At 45.2% G+C, this 21,970-nt stretch overlaps 1 protein-coding gene across 1 annotated transcript in view; it reads right to left on the bottom strand.

The window, feature by feature from the left end:
- LOC139276408 (sialic acid-binding Ig-like lectin 13) overlaps positions 1-21,970 on the bottom strand; it is a 116,211-nt gene that overhangs the window by 12,993 nt on the left and 81,248 nt on the right. The window contains exons 4-6 of the mRNA XM_070894363.1: positions 21,703-21,748; positions 19,130-19,477; positions 8,507-8,809 (exon numbers count right to left, since the gene is read on the bottom strand). Coding sequence (XP_070750464.1) covers positions 8,507-8,809; positions 19,130-19,477; positions 21,703-21,748 — 697 coding nt within the window. The remainder of the gene's footprint in view (positions 1-8,506; positions 8,810-19,129; positions 19,478-21,702; positions 21,749-21,970) is intronic.

Here is a 21,970-nt window from a genome sequence, read left to right as displayed (position 1 = left end):
AGATGTCCCGCTATTTCTTCCTTAATGATAGTTTCAAGCATTTTCCCCACTACAGATGGTAAACTAACCGGGCTATAGTTACCTGCTTTTTGTCTGCCCCCTTTTTTAAACAGAGTTGTTACATTAGCTGCTTTTCAATCTGCTGGTACCTCCCCAGAGTCCAGCGAATTTTGGTAGATTATAACGAATGCATCTGCTATAACTTCCGCCATCTCTTTTAATACCCTGGGATGCATTTCATCAGGACCAGGGGACTTGTCTACCTTGAGTCCTATTAGCCTGTCCAGCACTACCCCCCTAGTGATAGTGATTGTCCCAAGGTCCTCCCTTCCCACATTCCTGTGACCAGCAATTTCTGGCATGGTTTCTGTGCCTTCCACTGTGAAGACTGAAGCAAAATAATTGTTTAAGGTCTCAGCCATTTCCACATTTCCCATTATTAAATCCCCCTTCTCATCTTCTAAGGGACCAACATTTACTTTAGTCACTCTTTTCCGTTTTATATATCTGTAAAAGCTTTTACTATCTGTTTTTATGTTTTGCGCAAGTTTACCTTCGTAATCTGTCTTTCCTTTCTTTATTGCTTTCTTAGTCATTCTTTGCTGTCGTTTAAAATTTTCTCAATCTTCTTTTTTCCCACTAACCTTGGCCACCTTATACGCATTGGTTTTTAATTTAATACTCTCCTTTATTTCCTTGGTTATCCACGGCTGGTTATCCCTTCTCTTACCGTCCTTCTTTTTCACTGGAATATATTTTTGTTGAGCACTATGAAAGAGCTCCTTAAAAGTCCTCCACTGTTCCTCAATTGTGCGACCGTTTAGTCTGTATTTCCAGTCTACTTTAGCCAACTCTGCCCTCATCCCACTGTAGTCCCCTTTGTTTAAGAGGGTTGTGAATCTGTGGAATTCTCTGCCCAAGGAAGCAGTTGAGGCTAGCTCATTGAGGTATTCAAGTCACAGATAGATAGATTTTTAACCAATAAGGGAATTGACGGTTACGGGGAGCGGGCGGGTAAGTGGAGCTGAGTCCACGGCCAGATCAGCCATGATCTTATTGAATGGCGGAGCAGGCTCGAGGGGCTAGATGGCCGTCTCCTGTTCCTAATTCTTATGTTCTTATGTTCTTATGTTCTTATGTTTTTATGAGGTTATGATGGATGAACGAGAGAAACTCGTGGCAATCCACCCCCTTTAGTCTCTAGGTGACTATTCTTCTGGTAAATAGACTAACTAGCAACAGAAATATCAAATGTTGCAGTAAAAGTGCAGCTAAAATCCTGCTTTCACTGCTCTCTGCTCCATAAAGAGAGATCCCTGTGTACACGTATAAACTGCAGGTAGATGGAGTTAAGCTACAGATCAGTTGTGGCCTCATTGAATGGCGGAACAGGCTTGAGGGGCTGAATGGCCTATTCCTGCTCCTATGGCTCGAGGGGAAGAATGGCCTACTCCTGTTCCTATGGTAACAAACTCGAGGGGCTGAATGGCCTACTCCTGCTCCTATGGTAACAAGCTTGAGGAGCTGAATGGCCTACACCTGCTCCTAGGGTAACCGGCTTGATGGGCTGAATGGCTTACTCCTATTCCTATGCTCACTGATGTGCCAGAACCAGAGGAAGTCTTACGCCTTAGAGATGAGCCGATGGCAACCAAAGTGAGACTGAAGCAGTTTGAGAATATTTACTGAAAGTGTTCTCATACCATCCTGAACAGTGACTGGAACATGTTGCTTAGGGACTCCAGGGTAACATAACCACTGAGTGAATGACAGGCTGCAAAATGCACACCAACAGTCCAAAAAAAGCAGTTGTTGAGGACAAGCTTCCAGCCCGCAGTAGACATGTTATAATATGGTCAACTTAAACACGCAGCAGAACAGCTCACAGGAAGCTCCCTGGGTTAATACAACTCGCAAATGCATAAACTAAGTACAGCTAACTACTTATTTTCCAATTGCTCACTGAACTTGAGCAAAAACTCCAGAAATTGTGTCTAAAATTGTTCATGTTTCATTTACAGAGTCTAATCATGACTGTTTATCAAGGCTGGCATTGAAAGACCCAGTGGAACTAATTTGGTTCTCAGTCAAATCCATTATATTGGACTGGTGTAACAATGTAAACGTGCCCTCTCTATTGGATTGATATAATCACTAAAAACAGTCAAGCTGTTAAAAAAACATACGAATCCTTGACTTTATAAAGGGAAGTGTGTAGTACAAAATGAATAAAGTTATGGTGAACCTTTATAAATCACTGGTTCGGCCTCAGCTGGAGTATTGTGTCCAATTCTGTTCAACACATTTCAGGAAGGATATCAAGGCCTTTTCAAGGTTATATCAAGATTTAATAGAATGGTACTAGGGATGAGGGATTTCACTTATGAGGACAGACTAGAGAAGCGGGGATTATTCTCCTTAAAGCAGAGAAGGTTAAGGTGAGATTTAATAGAGGTGTTCAAATTTATATGAGGTTTTGACAGAATAGATTGGGAGGAACCTTTACCTTTGGCAGGAGGATTGGTAACCAGAGGGCACAGATTTAAGGTTATAGGTAAAAGAACCAGGGGGGAAATTAGAGAATTCTTTTTAAACAACAAATTGTTATGATCTGGAACGCACTGCCTGAAAGACTGGTGGAAGCAGATTCAATAGTACCTTGGAAATATACTTGAAAAGGAAATATTTTCAGAACTTTGGGGAAAGAGCCGGGGAGTGGCACTAAATGGAGAGCTCTTTCAAACGGCCAGGCAGAGAGAGCAGTGCAAATCATTAAACAAGGCATGCTTAAAATCCAAGGTCCCATGCTGCAGGGTCGCCTGTCGCGACTGCTGCTGGCATAAAGATCTCGTCCGCACTCATTGACTGGGATCCCCCCCATGCAATTGTTGATGAAAAGGACTTTAAAAACAAGGCTCTCATTAATCCTCCCAGACATGCACAAAATCATTGAGGCAAAGCGCCGTAAGCTGACTGAGTACCATGACAGAAATTCGAGGGGGAGATGGAATGAGATAGGGGACAAAGTGATTGTACTAAACTATGGCAGTTCTCCCAAATGGCTTGCAGGGACAGTAACGGGCAAGGAAGGAAACAGGCTACTGGTAGTACAAATGGACAATGGCAAAACCTGCCGGAGGCATGTAGACCAAGTCAAAAGCAGATTTACCAACAACACTGCGGAACCAGAGGCAGACTACAATGTGGAACTTGTACCACACCTGGTGGACAGACAGAGGGAACAACCTGAGGAAAGGGCAATCCCAACAGACAGCCCAGGCAAGTCAACAACAATCACACCAATCGAAACAGACAGCCCTGGCGAGATACCAGCAACCACACCCAAAGAAAAACAGACACCAAGGCAAACAACTGAACCACAACTCAGACGCTCCACGCGAGAGTGTAGACCACCTGAGAGACTGAACCTATAACGACAATAAGACCTTGGGGGAGGGTGATGTCATGTATCTTACATTATTATATATAACTGTATCCTAACATGCTATACATGACTGTAATAAGATATGACCTGTAACCACCAGCATACCTTATCACCAGGGGTGCACTTGCAAGAGACAGGTATATAAGGACAGGTCTCAGGCAAGTGGAGCATTCCAGAGCTGTGAAATAAAGGTGCAGGTCCAGAATGACCTTGACTTCACTACATGCCTCGTGTGAATCTGTACTGAGGGGACAGGACTTTACAGTGGCGACGAGTTATGGGATTACAGAATCCACAGAATGGCGAACAACGGATCAGATGAAAAGTACAATGCGGGAGACAATTGGGAGGACTTTATAAAAAGGCTCCAGCAAAGCTTTGTAACCAAAGACTGGTTAGGCGACGATAAGGCAGACAAGAGAAGAGCCCACTGGTAAGAATTGAGCACACTGGTAAGAGACCACCTGAAGCCAGCGAGCAGCCTACATATGGCCAGACACAGGTTCTACAACTACAGACATTGTGTGGGCCAGAGCATACCCGACTTTGTGGCGGAACTTCGGAGGTTGGCTAGTTTATGTGAGTTCTCCGATGAACTGAGGAGAGAAATGCTGAGAAACTTTTTCATTGAAGGAATAGGCCACGCAGGCATATTCCGAAAGCTCAGAGAGACCAAGAACCTGACCTTAGAGGCAGCAGCACTGGTTGCACAGACATTCTTGGTAGGGGAAGAAGAAACGAGGTTGATTTACAATGCAGGTATGACAACTAACGAAATATCGGAACAAGGAGTTCACAGCACTAAACAAGCTGCTACCCCCAAACACAGACAAAACCGGGAGAACAGGCTCTCGACAGCAGGCAGAACCCATCAAGGGCCACAGGAATGGCCGTTCACAACTCATCAACCCACAATGCGAGCAATCAACTACAAGCTCAAGAGAGATCAGCCAGACGCAGCTCATTCTTTGGGAACACTTTGAACAATGGAACAGGTCTGTGCTGGAGGTGTGGGGGTGGGCACTCATCAAGGGGATGTCGATTTCAGCAGGCTGTTTGCAGAAATTGTGAATATACAGGGCATTTGGCCCGCATGAGCAAAAAAACGGCAGCTCAGCTGGTATACGAATCGGATGGGTCGGAAAGCGGACCAGAAGATGGTGGGGACAGAACCCGGGACACCGATGTACAGTGGGTCAACACGATCAATGGCCGCTGCTCCTACAACAGGATGCCTCCGATAATGATGACGGTCGTACTCAATGGGATATCTGTCAACATGGAGCTGGATACAGGAGCGCGTCAATCTCTCATGGGTGCTCAACAATTTGAACAACTGTGGCCACATAAAAGAGACAGACCAAAACTCACAAGGGTCGACACCAAACTAAGGACCTATACCAAAGAAATCGTACCAGTCCTCGGCAGCGCCATGCTCTCTGTCACACACAAAGGGACAGTGAACCGACTTCCCTTGTGGATTGTTCCCGGAGACCCCCCAGCACTGCTGGGGAGAAGCTGGCTGGCAAAACTAAACTGGAAATGGGATGATGTCCATGCCATGTCATTAGAGGAACGGACCTCCTGCTCAACAGTTATAAAGCGATTTGAACATCTCTTTCAGCCAGGTGTGGGCACTTTCAAAGGGGCCAAAGTCAAAATCTACATCACACAGGATGCTAGACGGGTCCATCACAAGGCCAGAGCTGTACCCTCTGTGATGAGGGAAAAGATTGAACATGAACTAGACAGGCTTCTGCGGGAAGGCATTATATCACCTGTGGAGTTTAGCGACTGGGCAAGTCCCATCGTCCCAGTCATGAAGCCTGATGGATCCGTACGAATCTGTGTGTACTACAAATCTACCATAAACAGAGTCTCCCTACACGACTGGTACCCGCTGCCCAGAGCGGAGGACTTATTTGCCACATTGGCTGGAGGTAAACTTTTCTCAAAATTAGACCTCACATCTGCGTATATGATGCAAGAATTGACCGAGGAATCCAAGCTACTCACCACCATCAACACACATCGAGGCCTTTTCATGTACAATCGATGCCCATTCTGCATCAGGTCGGCAGCTGCCATATTCCAGCGCAACATGGAGAGTCTGCTCAAGTCCATCCGGGGACAGTTGTATTTCAAGACGACATACTTATCACGGGCAGGGACACCGACTCCCATCTCCGTAATTTGGAGGAAGTACTAGAGCGGTTGGATCGGGTAGGCCTACGAGTCAAGAAATTCAAGTGCCTGTTTCTTGCACCCGAGGTTGAATTTTTGGGCAGAAGGATTGCCGCTGATGGAATCCGCCCAACAGAGTCCAAAACAGAAGCAATTCGCCTGGCACCCAGGCCCCGGAATTTCTCAGAACTGCGCGCCTTTCTCGGGCTATTCAATTACATTGGGAACTTTATGCAGAACTTAAGCACGCTGCTGGAGCCTCTCCACATGCTACTCAGGAAGGGATGCGATTGGTTTTGGGGGGACACCCAGGAACGCGCCTTCAATAAGGCACGCAACCTTCTGTGTTCCAACAGTGTTTTGACTTTCTTTGACCCAGGTAAAAAGCTAGTTCTCACATGCGATGCATCAGCGTATGGGGTCGGGTGCGTTTTGCAACATGTCAATAGTGCGGGAAAATTACAACCCATAGCTTATGCCTCCAGGTCACTTTCAAGGGCGGAGCGCGGGTACGGAATGGTAGAGAAGGAGGTGCTCGCGTGCGTGTACGGTGTCAAAAAGATGCACCAATACCTTTTCGGGGCCAAGTTCACGTTAGAAATCGACAACAAGCCCCTCACCTCCCTCCTATCCGAGAGCAAGGCAATAAACGGCAACGCCTCGGCGCGAATTCAACGGTGGGCACTCATGCTGGCGTCCTACGACTATACCATAAGGCACAGACCAGGCACAGACAACTGTGCCGACGCGCTCAGCAGGCTACCCCTGGCGACCACGGAAGGGTCTGACGACCAGGACTGTGAGATAGTCATGGCAATCAATGCTTTTGAGTCCACAGGTTCGCCCATGACGGCTCGCCAAATCAGAGCCTGGACGGCCAGCGACCCCACGTTATCCTTAGTAAAAAGATGTGTCCTAACAGGTGACTGGGCAGAGGCTCGCGATGCCTGTCCAGAGGAATTAAAACCCTTTCACAGGCGCATGCATGAGCTATCACTACAAGCAGACTGCCTGATATGGGGCAGCCGAGTAGTCATGCCTCTGTGAGGCAGAGAGGCATTTGTCCAGAAGCTCCACCGCGAGCACCCGGGGATCGTTCTCATGAAGGCCATAGCCAGATCCCACGTCTGGTGGCCTGGTATTGATGCGGACTTGGAGCTCTGCGTCCGAAGATGCACCATTTGTGCCCAACTCAGCAATGCCCTCAGGGAGGCTCCACTGAGCCCCTGGCCATGGCCTACCAAACCGTGGTCGCAGGTGCACGTAGACTATGCAGGCCCATTCATAGGCAAAATGTTCCTCGTAGTTGTAGATGCATTTTCAAAGTGGATCGAATGCACCATTTTAAACTCGAGCACAACCTCCACCACTGTGGAGAGCCTCGCAACCATGTTTGCAATGCATGGAATCCCTGACATATTGGTCAGTGACAATGGTCCGTGCTTCACCAGCGCAGAATTCCAAGACTTTATAATTGACCACGGCATAAATCACGTCAAGACGGCACCGTTCAAGCCGGCCTCCAATGGCCAGGCGGAGAGAGCAGTGCAAATCATTAAACAAGGCATGCTTAAAATCCAAGGTCCCACGCTGCAGAGTCGCCTGTCGCGACTGCTGTTGGCATACAGATCTCATCCACACTCACTGACTGGGATCGCCCCCGCGCAACTGTTGATGAAAAGGATTTTAAAAAACAAGGCTCTCATTAATCCTCCCAGACATGCACGAAATCGTTGAGGCAAAGCGCCGTAAGCTGACTGAGTACCATGACAGAAATTCAAGGGGGAGATTGAATGAGATAGGGGACAAAGTGTTTGTATTACACTATGGCAGGTGTCCCAAATGGCTTGCAGGGACAGTAACGGGCAAGGAAGGAAACAGGCTACTGGTAGTACAAATGGACAATGGCAAAACCTGCCGGAGGCATGTAGACCAAGTCAAAAGCAGATTTACCAACAGCACTGCGGAACCAGAGGCAGACTACAATGTGGAACTCGCACCATACCTGGTGGACAGACAGAGGGAACAACCTGAGGAAAGGGCAATCCCAACAGACAGCCCAGGCGAGTCACAACAATCACAACAATCACACCAATCGAAACAGACAGCCCAGGCGAGATACCAGCAACCACACCCAAAGAAAAACAGACACCAAGGCAAACAACTGAACCACAACTCAGACGCTCCACGCGAGAGTGTAGACCACCTGAGAGACTGAACCTATAACGACAATAAGACCTTGGGGGAGGGTGATGTCATGTATCTTACATTATTATATATAACTGTATCCCAACATGCTATACATGACTGTAATAAGATATGACCTGTAACCACCAGCATACCTTACCACCGGGGGTGCACTTGCAAGAGACAGGTATATAAGGACAGGTCTCAGGCAAGTGTAGCATTCCAGAGCTGTGAAATAAAAGGTGCAGGTCCAGAGTGACCTTGACTTCACTACATGCCTCGTGTGATTCTGTACTGAGGGGACAGGACTTTACACCGACGATCTGAAAACCCTTTTTTAATGCCTACGCCAGAAACGATAACCACAAAAGTGCAGGTTCTAGCCCAAGGGGTCTTCAAGATCCACCTGAACCAATAGCCAGGAACTTGGTTTAACATACCCGAAGAACACCACCACCAGCAATGTGGTACATTCTTAGTATTGCATGCGAGGGTCGGTCTAGATTATGGCGTGCAGTTCAAAACCTCAAACTTCTCATAAAGAGGTGAAAGCGCTTCGAGCAGAACCAAGCTGACAGTTGAAAACCACAGACGAAAAAGGAATTGCTAATTGGCCAGTGAGCATTTTTCTTATACCTTATGCTCTAAAACATTTCTGAAAATGACAATAATATTGCGGATAATACTCACACATAACATGCAATTTGATCTCATTTATTACTGGCTGTCTGAAAGTCACATGGTTGATCTGACAGCTACAGACAGATCCATGGTCACTCACTTTAGGGACGATCTCAAGCTGGCTGGTGGCAACAGATGTACCATGACCAGTTCTTTTCGAGGTCAGTGTGATGACGTTTGTGCAGATGTTTGTTCCATGGCATGCCCAGGTAAAGGAGATACCCTCAGAGTACCATCCCTTGGCAGAGCAGGTCAGGTTGGAACGACGTCCAGCAACCAAAGCACCATCCACAGTAGAAACTTCAGGAGGTCCTGAGACAGAGCAGAAAACATAATGTATGAACCCATAAAGCCTTATCCTGCTCTGTGAACATTTATTAACATCTTGTGCATCGATATGATTGGCAACATTATCAGGGATTCTTAGTGCCACTATTCTGAACATGTATTGTGTATTATAATGTAAAATAATTTTTTGCTGAATGTATCATTAATTCCAAATGAAAATACACTTTGCCTTACTTTCATGCACCACCTGTTATTTTGATAAAATAGAGTCACATCGGTAGCTAAATCACCCTTTCCTCTTGATCAAAAGATAGATGAAACAAAATATCTGTTGGATAATTACACTAATGTCACTCTAGATCCCCTATGGACTGTTTGTGGTCTCCCACTTTAGGTGACAATAGATGTACCACCACCAGCATTTTTTGTAGTCAGTGTAGTGATGTTAGAAAGGCTTGTTCCATGATCTGGCCATTTAAAAGAGATATTCTCAGAGTAGAAACCTTTAGCAGAGCAGGTGGACTGATGTCCAGTAACCAAAGCACCATCCACGGTAGAAACTTCCGGAGGATGGGCAACAGTCAGTAGGCAGCAGATTTATTTTGTGCGCCTTAATGCCAAAATACCAATATAACTCAGGAGACACGCTAGCGATCTGACTCCCTAATGCATTACAGCAAAAATGATGACATCACTGCCAACAACAATTTGCCTTTAATGTAATAAAAACTCCTAAGGAATTTCACAGCATGTACACCAAGCAGTAATAAAAAAAAGTTAGGATGTAGTAGGGTGGAGAGATTTATCAATAGAGTACAGAGAGTGGATGAAGGCTTTGCAACAATGGAATATAAGAATATAAATGGGGGGGGCGGGGGGGGGGGCATGAACAAGAGGTCATGATTGGTGGATCAAAGGACATAGGCTATGATGTAAGTCTGGAGAAGATTGGAAAGGTATCAAAGGCGTAAGGTCAGTGGCCGTTGAATCAGCTGATGTGTTGACAGCTACAAATGTCAAGTAAAAGCTCCCACCTTACAGAGATATCTTCCCTCAGCCACAAGCTCTTCCTCACTGCATTTCCACAACAGATTCACCTTGTTGCAAATCTTAACACAAGTCTCCATCCAGTGACCCCCTCATTACCTTTCTCACCATTGACAGATCGCTTCTGTCATCTAAAGTTCAACTACCATCTATTTCACAGCATAGGTGCCCTTTATACTCATAAGAACATAACGTAAGAAATAGAAGCAGGAATAGGTCATTTGGCCCCTTGAGCCTGCTCCGCCATTCAATAGGATCATGATTGATCTGATCATGGGCCCAACTCCACTTCCCTTCCTGCTCCCCATAACCCTTTACTCCCTTATCACTCAAAAATCTGTCTATCTCTGCTTTAAATATATTCAATGACTCAGCCTCCACAGCTCTCTGGGGCAGAGAATTCCACAGATTTACAACCCTCTGAGAGAAGAAATTCCTCCTCATCAAATCAGAGACCCCTTATTCAAAAACTATGCCCCCTAGTTGTAGATTCCCACACGAGTGGAAACATCCTCTTTTTACCTAGCTTGTCAAACCTCCTCATTACCTTATATGTCTCAATAAGATCACCTCTCATTCTTCTGAACTCAATGAGTACAGGTCCAAATTGCTCAACCTTTCTCCATAAGTTAACCCCTTCATCTCAGGAATCAACCAAATGAACCTTCTCTGAACTGCCTCCAATGCAAGTATATCCCTCCTTAAATAAGGAGACTAAACTGTACACAGTACTATAGCTGTGGCCTCATCAATACCCTTGTGGCAGGACATCTCGTATTTTATACTCCATCCCCTTTGCAATAAAGGCCAACATTCTATTTGCCTTCCTGATTACTTGCTGTACCTGCATACTAACTTTTGTGTTTCATGCACAAGAATCCCCAGGCCCCTCTGTACTGCAGCATTTTGTTAATTTGTAAATAATAATTTGGGGTTTTTTTCTGCCAAACTGGATAACCTCACACTTTCCCACATTATCCTCCATCTGCCAATTTTTTGCCCACTCACTTAGCCTATCTATATCCCTTTGCAGATTTTTTGTGTCCTCCTCACAACTTGCTTTCCTACCCATCGTTGTATCATCAGCAAACTTGGCTACATTACACTCTGCCTCTTCATTTAAATCATTAATTTAGATTGTAAATAGTTGAAGTCCCAGCACTGATCCCTGTGGCACCCCACTAGTTATTGTTTGCAAACTGGAAAATGAGCCATTTATCCCAACTCTCTGTTTTTTGTTAGTTAGCCAATCCTCCATACATGCTAATTAATATATTACCACCAACCCCATGAACTTTTATCTCGTGCATTAACATTTTATGTGGCACCTTATAAAATGGATATCCAAATACACCACATCCACTGGTACCCCCTTATCCACCCTGCTTATTACATCCTCAAAGAACTCCAGCAAATTTGCCAAATGTAATTTCTCCTTTCATAAAACCATGCTGACTCTGCTTGACTGAAATAAGCTTTTCCAAATGTCCTGCTACTGCTTCCTTAATAATGGATTCCAGCATTTTCCCCAATGACAGCTGTTAGACTAACTGGTCTATAGTTTCCTGATTTCTGTCTGCCTCCTTTTTTAAATAGGGGGCGTTACATTTGCAGTTTTCCAATCTGCTGGGACCTCCCCAGAATCCAGGGAATTTTGGTAGATTACAACCAATGCATCCATTATCTCTGCAGCCACTTCTTTTAAGACCCTAGGATGCAGGCCATCAGGTCCAGGGGACTTGTCCACCTTTAGTCCCATTATTTAACTGAGTACTTCTTCTTTAGTGACGGTGATTATTTTAAGTTCCTCCCTTGGTTATCCATTATTGTCATGTTTTAGTGTCTTTTACCGTGAAGACCAATACAAAATATTTGTTCAAAGTCTCTGCCATTTCCCTGTTCCCCATTATTAATTCCCCAGTCTCATCCTCCAAAGGACCAACATTTACTTTAGCCACTCTCTTCCTTTTTATATATCTGTAGAAACTCTTACTGTCTGTTTTTATATTTCTTGCGAGTTTAGTTTCATAATCTATCTTCCCTCTCATTATTTTTGTAGTCGTTCTTTGCTGGTTTTTAAAAGTTTCCCAATCCTCTGGACTCCCACTAATCTTGGCCACTTTATATGCCATTGTTTTCAATTTGATACCATTCTTAACCGATAAGGGAATAAGGGGTTATGGAGAGCGGGCAGGGAAGTGGACCTGAGTCCATGATCGGATCAGCCATGATCATACTAAATGGCGGAGCAGGCTCCAGGGGCCATATGGCCGACTCCTGTTCCTATTTCTTATGTTCTTATGTTCTTAATTTGTTTAGTTAGCCATGGATGGTTATCCCTTCTCTTATAATCTTTCCTTCTCATTGGAATATATTTTTGTTGAGAGTTATGAAATATCTCCTTAAATATCCGCCACAGCTCATCAACTGTCTCACACTTTAATCTGTTTTCCCAGTTCACTTTAGCCAACTCTGCCTCCTTTATTTAAGCTGAAGCTAAAGTTTGAGATCCAACTTTCTCACCCTCCAACTGAATTTGAAATTCAACCATGCTATAATCACTCTTTCCAAGAGGATCCTTTACTAGATCATTTATTAATCCTGTCTCATTACACAGTACAAAATCTAAGATAACTTGCTCCCTGGTTGGTTCCTCAATGTATTGTTCAAGGAAACTATCCTGAATAAACTCTATGAATTCTCCCTCAAGGCTACCTTGGCCAATTTGATTTCACCAATCAATACGAAAAATCGGTCATGATTATTGCGTTCCTTTTTTACAAGCCTCGATTATTTCTTGATTTATACTCCGTCCAACAATGTAGCTACTGTTAGGGGGCCTATAGACTATGCCCACTGGTGACTTCTTCCCTTTAATATTCCTTATCTCCACCCAAACTGATTCTACATCTTGATCTTCTGAGCCAATATAATTTCTCACCAGTGCACTGATCACATCCTTTATTAATAGAGCTACCCCACTTCCTTTTTGTTATGTTTTTAACCCCTTGTAACCTGCATCACACCTGACCACCAGAGGGCCTACCTGTTGGAGTCCCAAGGGATCCCAGCATCCCTTGGGAGTACAGTATATAAGTAGGCCACCCACTAGGTACCTGCACTCTGGAATCTTAATAAAGGAGCTAAGGTCACACCTACTCATCACACACAGTACTCAGTCTGACTATTTATTATGAGTGTAACAATTGGCGACAAGGTAACAAACAACCACGCGAAAATACAAAGAACAGTCGACATCCTGGAGAAGTTCTCAGAAGGGACGAGTGGGAGGCCTTCGTGGAGAGAATCCGACCAATACTTCATGGCCAACAAGCTGGAAAGGGACGAGAACGCTACCAAACGAAGGGCGATCCTCCTTACTGTCTGTGAGGCAACAATCTATAGCCTCATGAAGAACCTCCTGACCCCGACAAAACCAACAGAGAAATCATACGAAGAATTGTGTACGCTGGTCTGGGAGCACCTAAATCCTAAGGAAAGTGTTTTGATGGCGAGATATCGGTTCTACACATGTCAACGATCAGAGGGCCAGGAAGTAGCGAGCTACGTCGCCAAAATAAGGCACCTTGCAGGATATTGTGAGTTTGAGGGATTCCTAGAACAAATTCAGAGACTTTTTTGTACTGGGCATCGGACATGAGACAATCCTTCGCAAACTGTTGACTGTAGAACCTCCGAATCTGAGTTAAGCCATAACGATAGCCCAGGCATACTGTGCATAAAGTGACGTCAGTTTTGAGCAGAAATGTACAGGGCAGAATATACACGCTGGCTGCTGTGGCCCGGCCTCAATTGACCCAGAGTTCGCCATCATCTGTTAATGCGAGGCAGTTAACACCCTGTTGGCGCTGCGGGGGTGATCATCGGCCTCCTCAATGCTGCTTTAAGCATTACGTATGTAATGGCTGCAGAACAATGGGACACCTCAACAAATGTGCAGGCGAGCTGCAAACCCTGCAAACCACCACGTTGCAGAGGAAGATCGATCCACAGTGGATCAGACGGAATTGGAAACTTGTACTGAGGAGGCAGAGGTGTACGGGGTACACACGTTCACGACGAAATGCCCACCAATTAGGTTGAAAGTTGAACTTAACGGTATTCCAGTGTCTATGGAGCTGGACATGGGGGCAAGTCAGTCCATAATGAATAAAATGGTCTTCGACAGGCTGTGGGGAAAGAAGGCACACAGGCCCAAGCTCAGCCCCATTCACAGCAAACTAAGGACTTAGACCAAGGAACTAATCCCTGTAATTGGCAGTGCTGAAATTAAAGTCTCCTATGATGGAGCAGTACACGAACCCCTGCTATAGATTGTGCCAGGGGATGGCCCCATGTTGTTTGGCAGAAGCTGGCTGGGGAAAATCTGCTGGAACTGAGACGACATCTGAGCACTTTCGTCCGTCGACGACACCGCATGTACCTGGGTTCTAAGCAAGTTCCCTTTGTTATTCGAGCCAGCATTGGAAACTTTTCGGTGGCGAAAGTGCAGATCCATTTGGTTCCCGGTACGCGACCCATCCACTATACCGTACATGATGCGTGAAAAAGTGGAAATCAAGCTGGACGTGAAGGCATCATCGCGCCGGTGGAATTCAACAACTGGGCCAGTCCGATTGTTACATTACTCAAGCAGGATGGTACGGTTAGAATTTGTGGGGACGATAAAGTAACAGTTTTTCGCTGCAGGACCAGTACCCACTACCCAAGGCAGACGACCTATTCGCGACCCTGGCTGGAGGGAAGACGTTCACTAAGCTGGACCTGACCTCGGCCTACATGACGCAGGAGCTAGAGGAATCTTTGAAAGGCCTCACCTGCATCAACACGCACAAAGGTCTGTTTATCTACAACCGGTGCCCATTCGGGATTCGGTCGGCCGCAGCGATCTTCCAGCGGAACATGGAGAGCCTTCTAAAGTCGGTTCCTTGCACAGTGGTCTTTCAGGACGATGTATTGGTTACAGGTCGGGACACCATGGAGCACTTGAAGAATCTGGAGGAGGTTCTTAGTCGGTTGGATTTTGTGGGGCTCAGGTTGAAACACGAAATGTGTTTTCCTGGCACAAGACGTCAAATTCTTCGGAAGGAGAATCGCAGCAGACGGTATCAGACCCACAGACACCAAGACGAAGGCCATCAAGAACGCGCCGCGACCATAGAACGTGACGGAGCTGTGGTCATTCCTGGGGCTCCTTAACTATTTCGGTAATTTCCTACCTGGGTTAAGCACCCTGCTAGAACCCCACATGCGCTACTGCGCAAGGGAGATAACTGGGTATGGGGGAATTCACAAGAGGCTGCCTTTAAGAAAGCCAGAAACTTATTGTGTTCTAACAAACTGCATGTCCTGTATAACCCATGTAAATGATTGGTGTTAGCTTGCAATGCATCATCAAACGGGGTTGGGTGTGTGTTACAACAGGCTAATGACTCGGGAATTTTGCAACCAGTTGCGTATGCATCCAGGAGTTTGTCCAAGGCCGAAAGGGCCTAAGGCATGGTTGAAAAAGAGGCTCTGGCACGCGTTTACTGGATAAAAAAAATGCATCAGTACTTATTTGGCCTCAAGTTCAAGCTTGAAACTGATCACAAGCCGGTCGTATCGCTATTCTCGGAGAGCAAAGGGTTTAATACCAATGCCTCTGCCCGCATCCAAAGATGGGGGCTCACGTTGTCGGCATACAACTATGTAATCCGCCACATACCGGGCACAGAGAACTGCGCAGATGCTCTCAGTCAGCTACCATTGCCCACCACCGGGGTGGAAATGGCACAGCCAGCGGACTTGCTCATGGTCATGGAGGCATTTGAGAATGAGAAATCCATTACCGCCCGCCAGATCAGTATCTGGACCAGCCAGCATCCTTTACTGTTCTTGGTAAAAAAAACTGTGTCCTCCATGGGAGCTGGTTCAGTGTCCCAGTGGAGATGTAGGAAGCGATTAAGCCGTTCCATAGGCGCAAAGATGAGCTGTCCCTGCAGGCGGACTGTCCTTTGTGGGGCAATTGCGTAGTCTTGCCCAAGAAAGGCAGAGACACATTTATTTGTGAATTGCACAACACCCACCCAGGCATCGTAATGATGAAAGCCATAGCCAGATCCCACGTATGGTGGCCTGGCATCGACTCAGGTTTAGAGTCATGTGTGCGCCAGTGCAACACTTGCTCTCAGTTGAGCAATGCACCCAGAGAGGCACCGCTAAGTTTGTGGTCATGGCCATCCAAACCGTGGTCAAGAATCCATGTAGACTATGCGGGCTCATTCCGAGGCAAAATGTTTTTGGTTGTCCCGGATGCTTACTTAAGATGGATTCAATGTGCGATAATGTCTGTAAGCACATCCACGGCCACCATTGAAAGCTTACGAGCCATGTTTGCAACGCATGGCCTGCCTGATGTTCCAGTCAGCGACAATGGGCCGTGCTTCACCAGTGCTGAATTCAAGGAATTCATGACCCACAACAGGATAAAACATGTCACATCTGCCCCGTTCAAGCCCGCATCCAACGGCCAGGCAGAACGGGCAGTTCAGACCATCAAGCAAAGCTTGAAACGCGTGTCAGAAGGCTCCCCGCAGACCCAGTTGTCCCGAGTACTGCTCAGCTACTGCACCAAACCCCACTCACTCACTGGGATTCCCCCAGCTGAGCTACTCATGAAAAGGGTGCTTAAAACAATGCTCTCTCTTGTCCACCCTGATCTAATGATCACATGGAGGACAAGCGGCATCAACAAAGTGTATACCATGACCGCGCAAATTTGTCACGCGATCTTGAGATCAATGTGTTTGTGCTCAATTATGGACATGATCCCAAATGGCTCGCTGGCACGGTCACAACCAAAGAGGGAAGTAGGGTGTTTCAGGTCAAACTGACCAATGGACAAACACACAGAAAACACTTGGACCAAATCAAATTGCCGTTCACCAACAGCTACGAACAACCTGAAGAGGACACCACCAACTTTGACCTTCCAACATCACAGTTGACCACGAAACTGAACTCATCATCCCCAGCAGCCCAGCAAGGCCGGCTGCCCAACAGCCCAGTGAAGAACTGACCAACCCACCCACACCAGCATTTGTACCGAGACGATCGACAAGGGAGCGCAAAGCCCCAGATCGCCTCACCTTGTAAATAAATGTACTGTTGACTTTATGGGGGAGTGATGTTATATATTTAACCCCTTGTAACCTGCATCACACATGACACCAGAGGGCCTACCTGTTGGAGTCCCAAGGGATCCCAGCATCCCTTGGGAGTACAGTATATAAGCAGGCCACCCACTAGGTACCTGCACTCTGGAACCTTAATAAAGGAGCTAAGGTCACAGTTGCTCATCACACACAGTACTCAGTTTGACCGTTTATTATGAGTGTAACACTTTTCCTTTCTGTCTATCCTTCCGCATTGTCAAATACCCCTGAATATTCAGTCCCCAGCCTTGGTCACCTTGCAACCATGTCTCTGTAATGGCTATCATATCATACCCATTTATATCTATTTGTGCCATCAACTCATCTATTTTGTTACAAATGCTGCGTGCATTCAGATAAAGAGCTGTTAATTTTGTTTTTTTACCATTTTTCACTGCTTTGACCCCACTTTCTGATACACTCTTATGTTTATACATTCTGTCGCTTCCTGTTACGCTCTAGTTATCAATTCCCCCAGTGTTACTCTGCTCTATTGCCTTCTCCTTGCTCTTTGACTTTTTAAATTTCCACTCATCTGAACCCTCGCCCCTACTAATTAGGTTAAAGCCCTCTCTACAGCCCTAGTTATGTGATTTGCCAGGACACTAGTCCCAACATGGTTCAAGTGAAGCCCGTCCCATCAGAACAGCTCCCTCTTACCTCAGTACTGGTGCCAGTGTCCCATGAACCAAAACCTATTTCTCCCACACCTGTCTTTGAGCCACTTGTTTAACTCTCAATTTTATTTACCCTCTGATCATTTTTACCCTGTGCTCTCTCACCTTGATCCTCAGAATCCCACCATCATCATCGCCAACACCAGCAGCACCAACAACTGCTCCACCAATCTTCTCCGCAATCACCTGATGCTGCACAGGACAGCGGGCATTGACACTTGACCACATTGCTGCCCGGGAGGCCAGGGTTGGCCTCACCAGGGCCAGATTTACTTCACTTGACACTGTACACCCTGGCTGCCACATGATGCACCAGGTTGGCACCACCCCACACCAACACCATAAAGCATCCCTATTGTGCCCAAGCCATTCCTTTCACACTCATCACAATTGTGGGGGGTACTGTTATGTCTCACCATTCACTGCAACTCACTAAGTCACCTCTAAAGGTGTACACACATCTGTCGAAGAGCACAGTGTTGAAAATAAAGGTTTCAATGTTTGATACTACGTTAACAGAAACTTTATATTAACATTGCTTAAAAGACCCTAATGCCTACCATTGTTTGTTGTTAGTTGGTATGACTGCACAAGTGTGAGACGTAGCTAGTGAGATGGGGATGTGATAATAGATAGATAGAGAGGGATTAGTGGAGGTGCAAGTAAGTTGGTGTGAGTAAGGATGTGCAGGAGTAGGGTAGAGAAGGCAGAATGATGGGGATGTGATGAGAGGCACAGCAAGATGAGGTTGAGTGTGGCTTTTTACTAAAGTTTTGTGATTTACTGAGATCATTGAAATGTTTGCGCCATTGCACCCAGGTTCCCCTGACAACATTCCTGCTTGTGCCCTCCTCTGCAACCTGCAACCAGGCTGTGTTGCTCTCCTGGGGAGGTCTCTTCTGCCCATGGGAAGAGAAGAGGACCTCTCTGCATGTTGTGACTCTCTCCTGAAGCATAAGCAGCCCTGCACCTCTGTGCAGCATTTGTCAGTGTTTGCAGCACCTCAATGCTGTAGAACTCTGACAGCCCGAATTTCAAAATAAAGTTGGCCATGGTCCCTTGAAGGAAACTGGCTGACGACGCATCGTCAAATGATGTCACCAGACCCGCTTCCTGTAATTGGCTGGGAAACGCGCTGGGCGGGCTTAACAAGCCCAGACAGGGGAAATTCATTTCAGAGGCCAGGATGGAGACAGCAGCTGGGTTGGGACCCACCACCGATGTCACCCGCCACGGACCCGTCGAGATAGGGAAACATGTGGCCATGGTCACCTAGCCGAATAAGCACAGCCTGTCCTACAAAATGCACTAAGCCTGAGACTGGTCTGTAGTTGTATGCATGTATGTGTATAAAAAATAAATGCCATTGTTCTCCAACTGCAATAATATATGCAGTACTTTACCATAAATCTGTATCTGTGATCCTTGTCCCTTTCTCTCCACTGGTGGGTAGCTTGATAGTGCCTTCACCACGCATGTATAATTATTGTCAGAGTGATGAAAAGAAACATTTTCAATCTTCAGTGATGAAATACAGCGCCTGAAAACACCCCGAGTAACGTCAGGAATGCAGGTCGGGAAAGTGTCTTGAAAAACAATATCAGACGCCCCTGGAGAACTCCTGTACCAGTATGCCCAGACCCAGTCACCATCGCTTCCATTTTGAATAAATGTACAGTTTATTGTGACTGACTCTCCTCTCCGGACACTGACCAGACGCGGCTGGGTCACCTCCTCAATCAGCGGGATACCTGATGGAATAAAATAAGTTTGTCATTTTCAGTTTGGGGCCATTTAGTCATTCTTTCAACATAAATGGGGAATATCAAAAACTCAATTTAAACAGTGCTGAATTTGAGATATCCTTCCTATTGGATCTAATGTAAAGAATTAAAAAAATATATTTGTCTGTTTCAGACTTCATTCTAAACTATGAGATGATTTGAGACCTGATATACTGCAGTAATTTTTTTTACTGTTTTGAACTTGTTTTATTCCACACAAACTGTCACAGACTGATCAGGATGTCACCATAATAATCTATGGGAGATCTTTGTTTCTAGTTCTGTGAAGTAGCTGCCATCACTTTGAACACTGTTCCGTGAATGATCTACTTTTACCCAAGATCTGCACAACTTTAAACAATCCGAGCCTTATAGCAGTTTGAAGATTCACAATCAATAATACACAAAACAGTATCTCCATCTAAATATCACTAATATAGAGACATAACCCAACCAACATGATGTGGGCCTTTGAACAATTATTCAAATTATTTTAACTGCACAAACTTTATTTTGATACTGTTGTTCTGAACACTATTATTGGTCAATTCTTCAACTATACTTTAGAATATTCCACACCGGGTAACTTCTACTTGTAATAACTCTCAGTCCGAAGCCAATGAATTCAATTCAAGGATTGAATGTTAAAGGACTTTAATCAGATCACTTACCTACTATACCCATCGCTGGAAGTAGGAGCACAATCAGTTGCACCAACATGCATCCCATTTTACTGTTCATTCCCTTCAGATATTATATTTTATTGAATGATAATCCAGTTTTCATACTAGTTTCATGCACAAGGGTGCCTTCTCTATTATTCGTGTTTATTCCAGTCTACGGGACGAGCTGTAATATAAAAACTGACCCGATTCCTTTCATAAACCAGATTTGATGAGACGAGAATGGAAACACGTTTTATTTTTTTAACGTGTTAACGGTTGGTAAATAGACCAATGACACAATGGAAATATTTAAAACATGCTTCCCACAGAAACCACTGATTTTTGGTAAAACAAATACATCAATAAATAGAGAAACAATGAGCTGTTTTTGTATATTTTATGTTCACCAATAATACAAGTAATGTTTCCATAGAATGGATATTTATTTGTGTATATTTATTTCATGTTTTTATGCATTAATCTGTTTGACATTTATTTTGTGTAAAAGGCGATAATGAGAGGGTTGAATTGTTAGTGTGTATTATTTCAATGTAAAGAGAGGGACAATGTGTAACAAGGAGACTATAAGTGAAACTCTAACTAACAATTATAAACCTAACTTCTCCTTTGGTGGAGGGAGGCAGGAAACGTGTGTTCTTAGTGTGCTGATAGTTTATAGAATTCAACATTTGATGACAATATGGAGTAGCTGCTGGAACGAGAAATGCTGATGTCAGATAAAGCAACCCGAACTTGCATGTATGCAGTACTCGTGAAGCACTGAGGGAAATATCAATGTGCTTTATAATAAGAGGGGAAAGGATGTGATGGATAGTGAGTGGGAAGGGCGGATAAAAATGGAAAACATATGATAGGAAATTGAAGACATGATTGACCAGGAGGGTTTTGAAAAGGTTTTTCAAACCATGGAGTGGCAATGTGGAGACAAATGAGTAGAAAGTTCCAGAGGGCAGGATCATTATGTTGCATTTTGTTTGATAATGCTCCTGTGAAGCGCCTTGGGATGTTTCACTATGTTAAAGACGGTATCTAAATACAAGTTGTCACTGAATGGAAAGAGGGAAGGGTCACGGTGAGCACAAACGTAAAGTGTATGACAAGCTTTGACTTGAATGAGCAAGACTTTTACAGAGATAACACCGACTGGAACCATTATTAATGAACGACAGTAACGTTTAGAAATGTTGCAGTCGCATTGATTTAAACATACTTTTTATAGAATCAATAGGGCTAGAATTTCCATTGAGATCGCCGGATTACTGCCCAGTTGCCACCCGTTTTTGCCACAAAGGCAAATTACCACACTGTACCGCCCATTTTAGTCCCGATTATCACCGGCAGTAATTTCGGACAATGCTTACCGCCGGCGTTACTGCACACCGCCCGCCCACGTTTCCCACCCAAAAAATGAAGAAAATTCCCCTGCAGCACTAATTTCCCTAATTATGCAGTTTTTACCGCCCGCTATCGCTGAGGATCGGTACCGCCAATTTTTTAGGTAATTACCTTGCTTTGTCCCAGTGTTATTCCTCCATTTTGGTATTTTCTTTTTCTGTGGGGGGAAAACAAATGAACATATGAAATCAGAGCAGGAGTAGGCCATACGGTCCCTCGAGCCTGCTCTGCCATTTAGTAAGATCATGGCTGATCTGATCATGGACTCAGGTCCACTTCTCTGCCCGCTCCCCATAACCCCTTATCGTTTAAGAAACTGTCTATTTCTGTCTTAAATTTATTCAATGTCTCAGCTTCCACAGCTCTCTGAGGCAGCGAA

Source organism: Pristiophorus japonicus, chromosome 11 (genome assembly GCF_044704955.1).
Source record: "Pristiophorus japonicus isolate sPriJap1 chromosome 11, sPriJap1.hap1, whole genome shotgun sequence".
NCBI lineage: Eukaryota > Metazoa > Chordata > Chondrichthyes > Pristiophoridae > Pristiophorus > Pristiophorus japonicus.
Note: the sequence above shows the minus strand (reverse complement) of the source record. Positions and strands in the feature narration are given on the sequence as shown.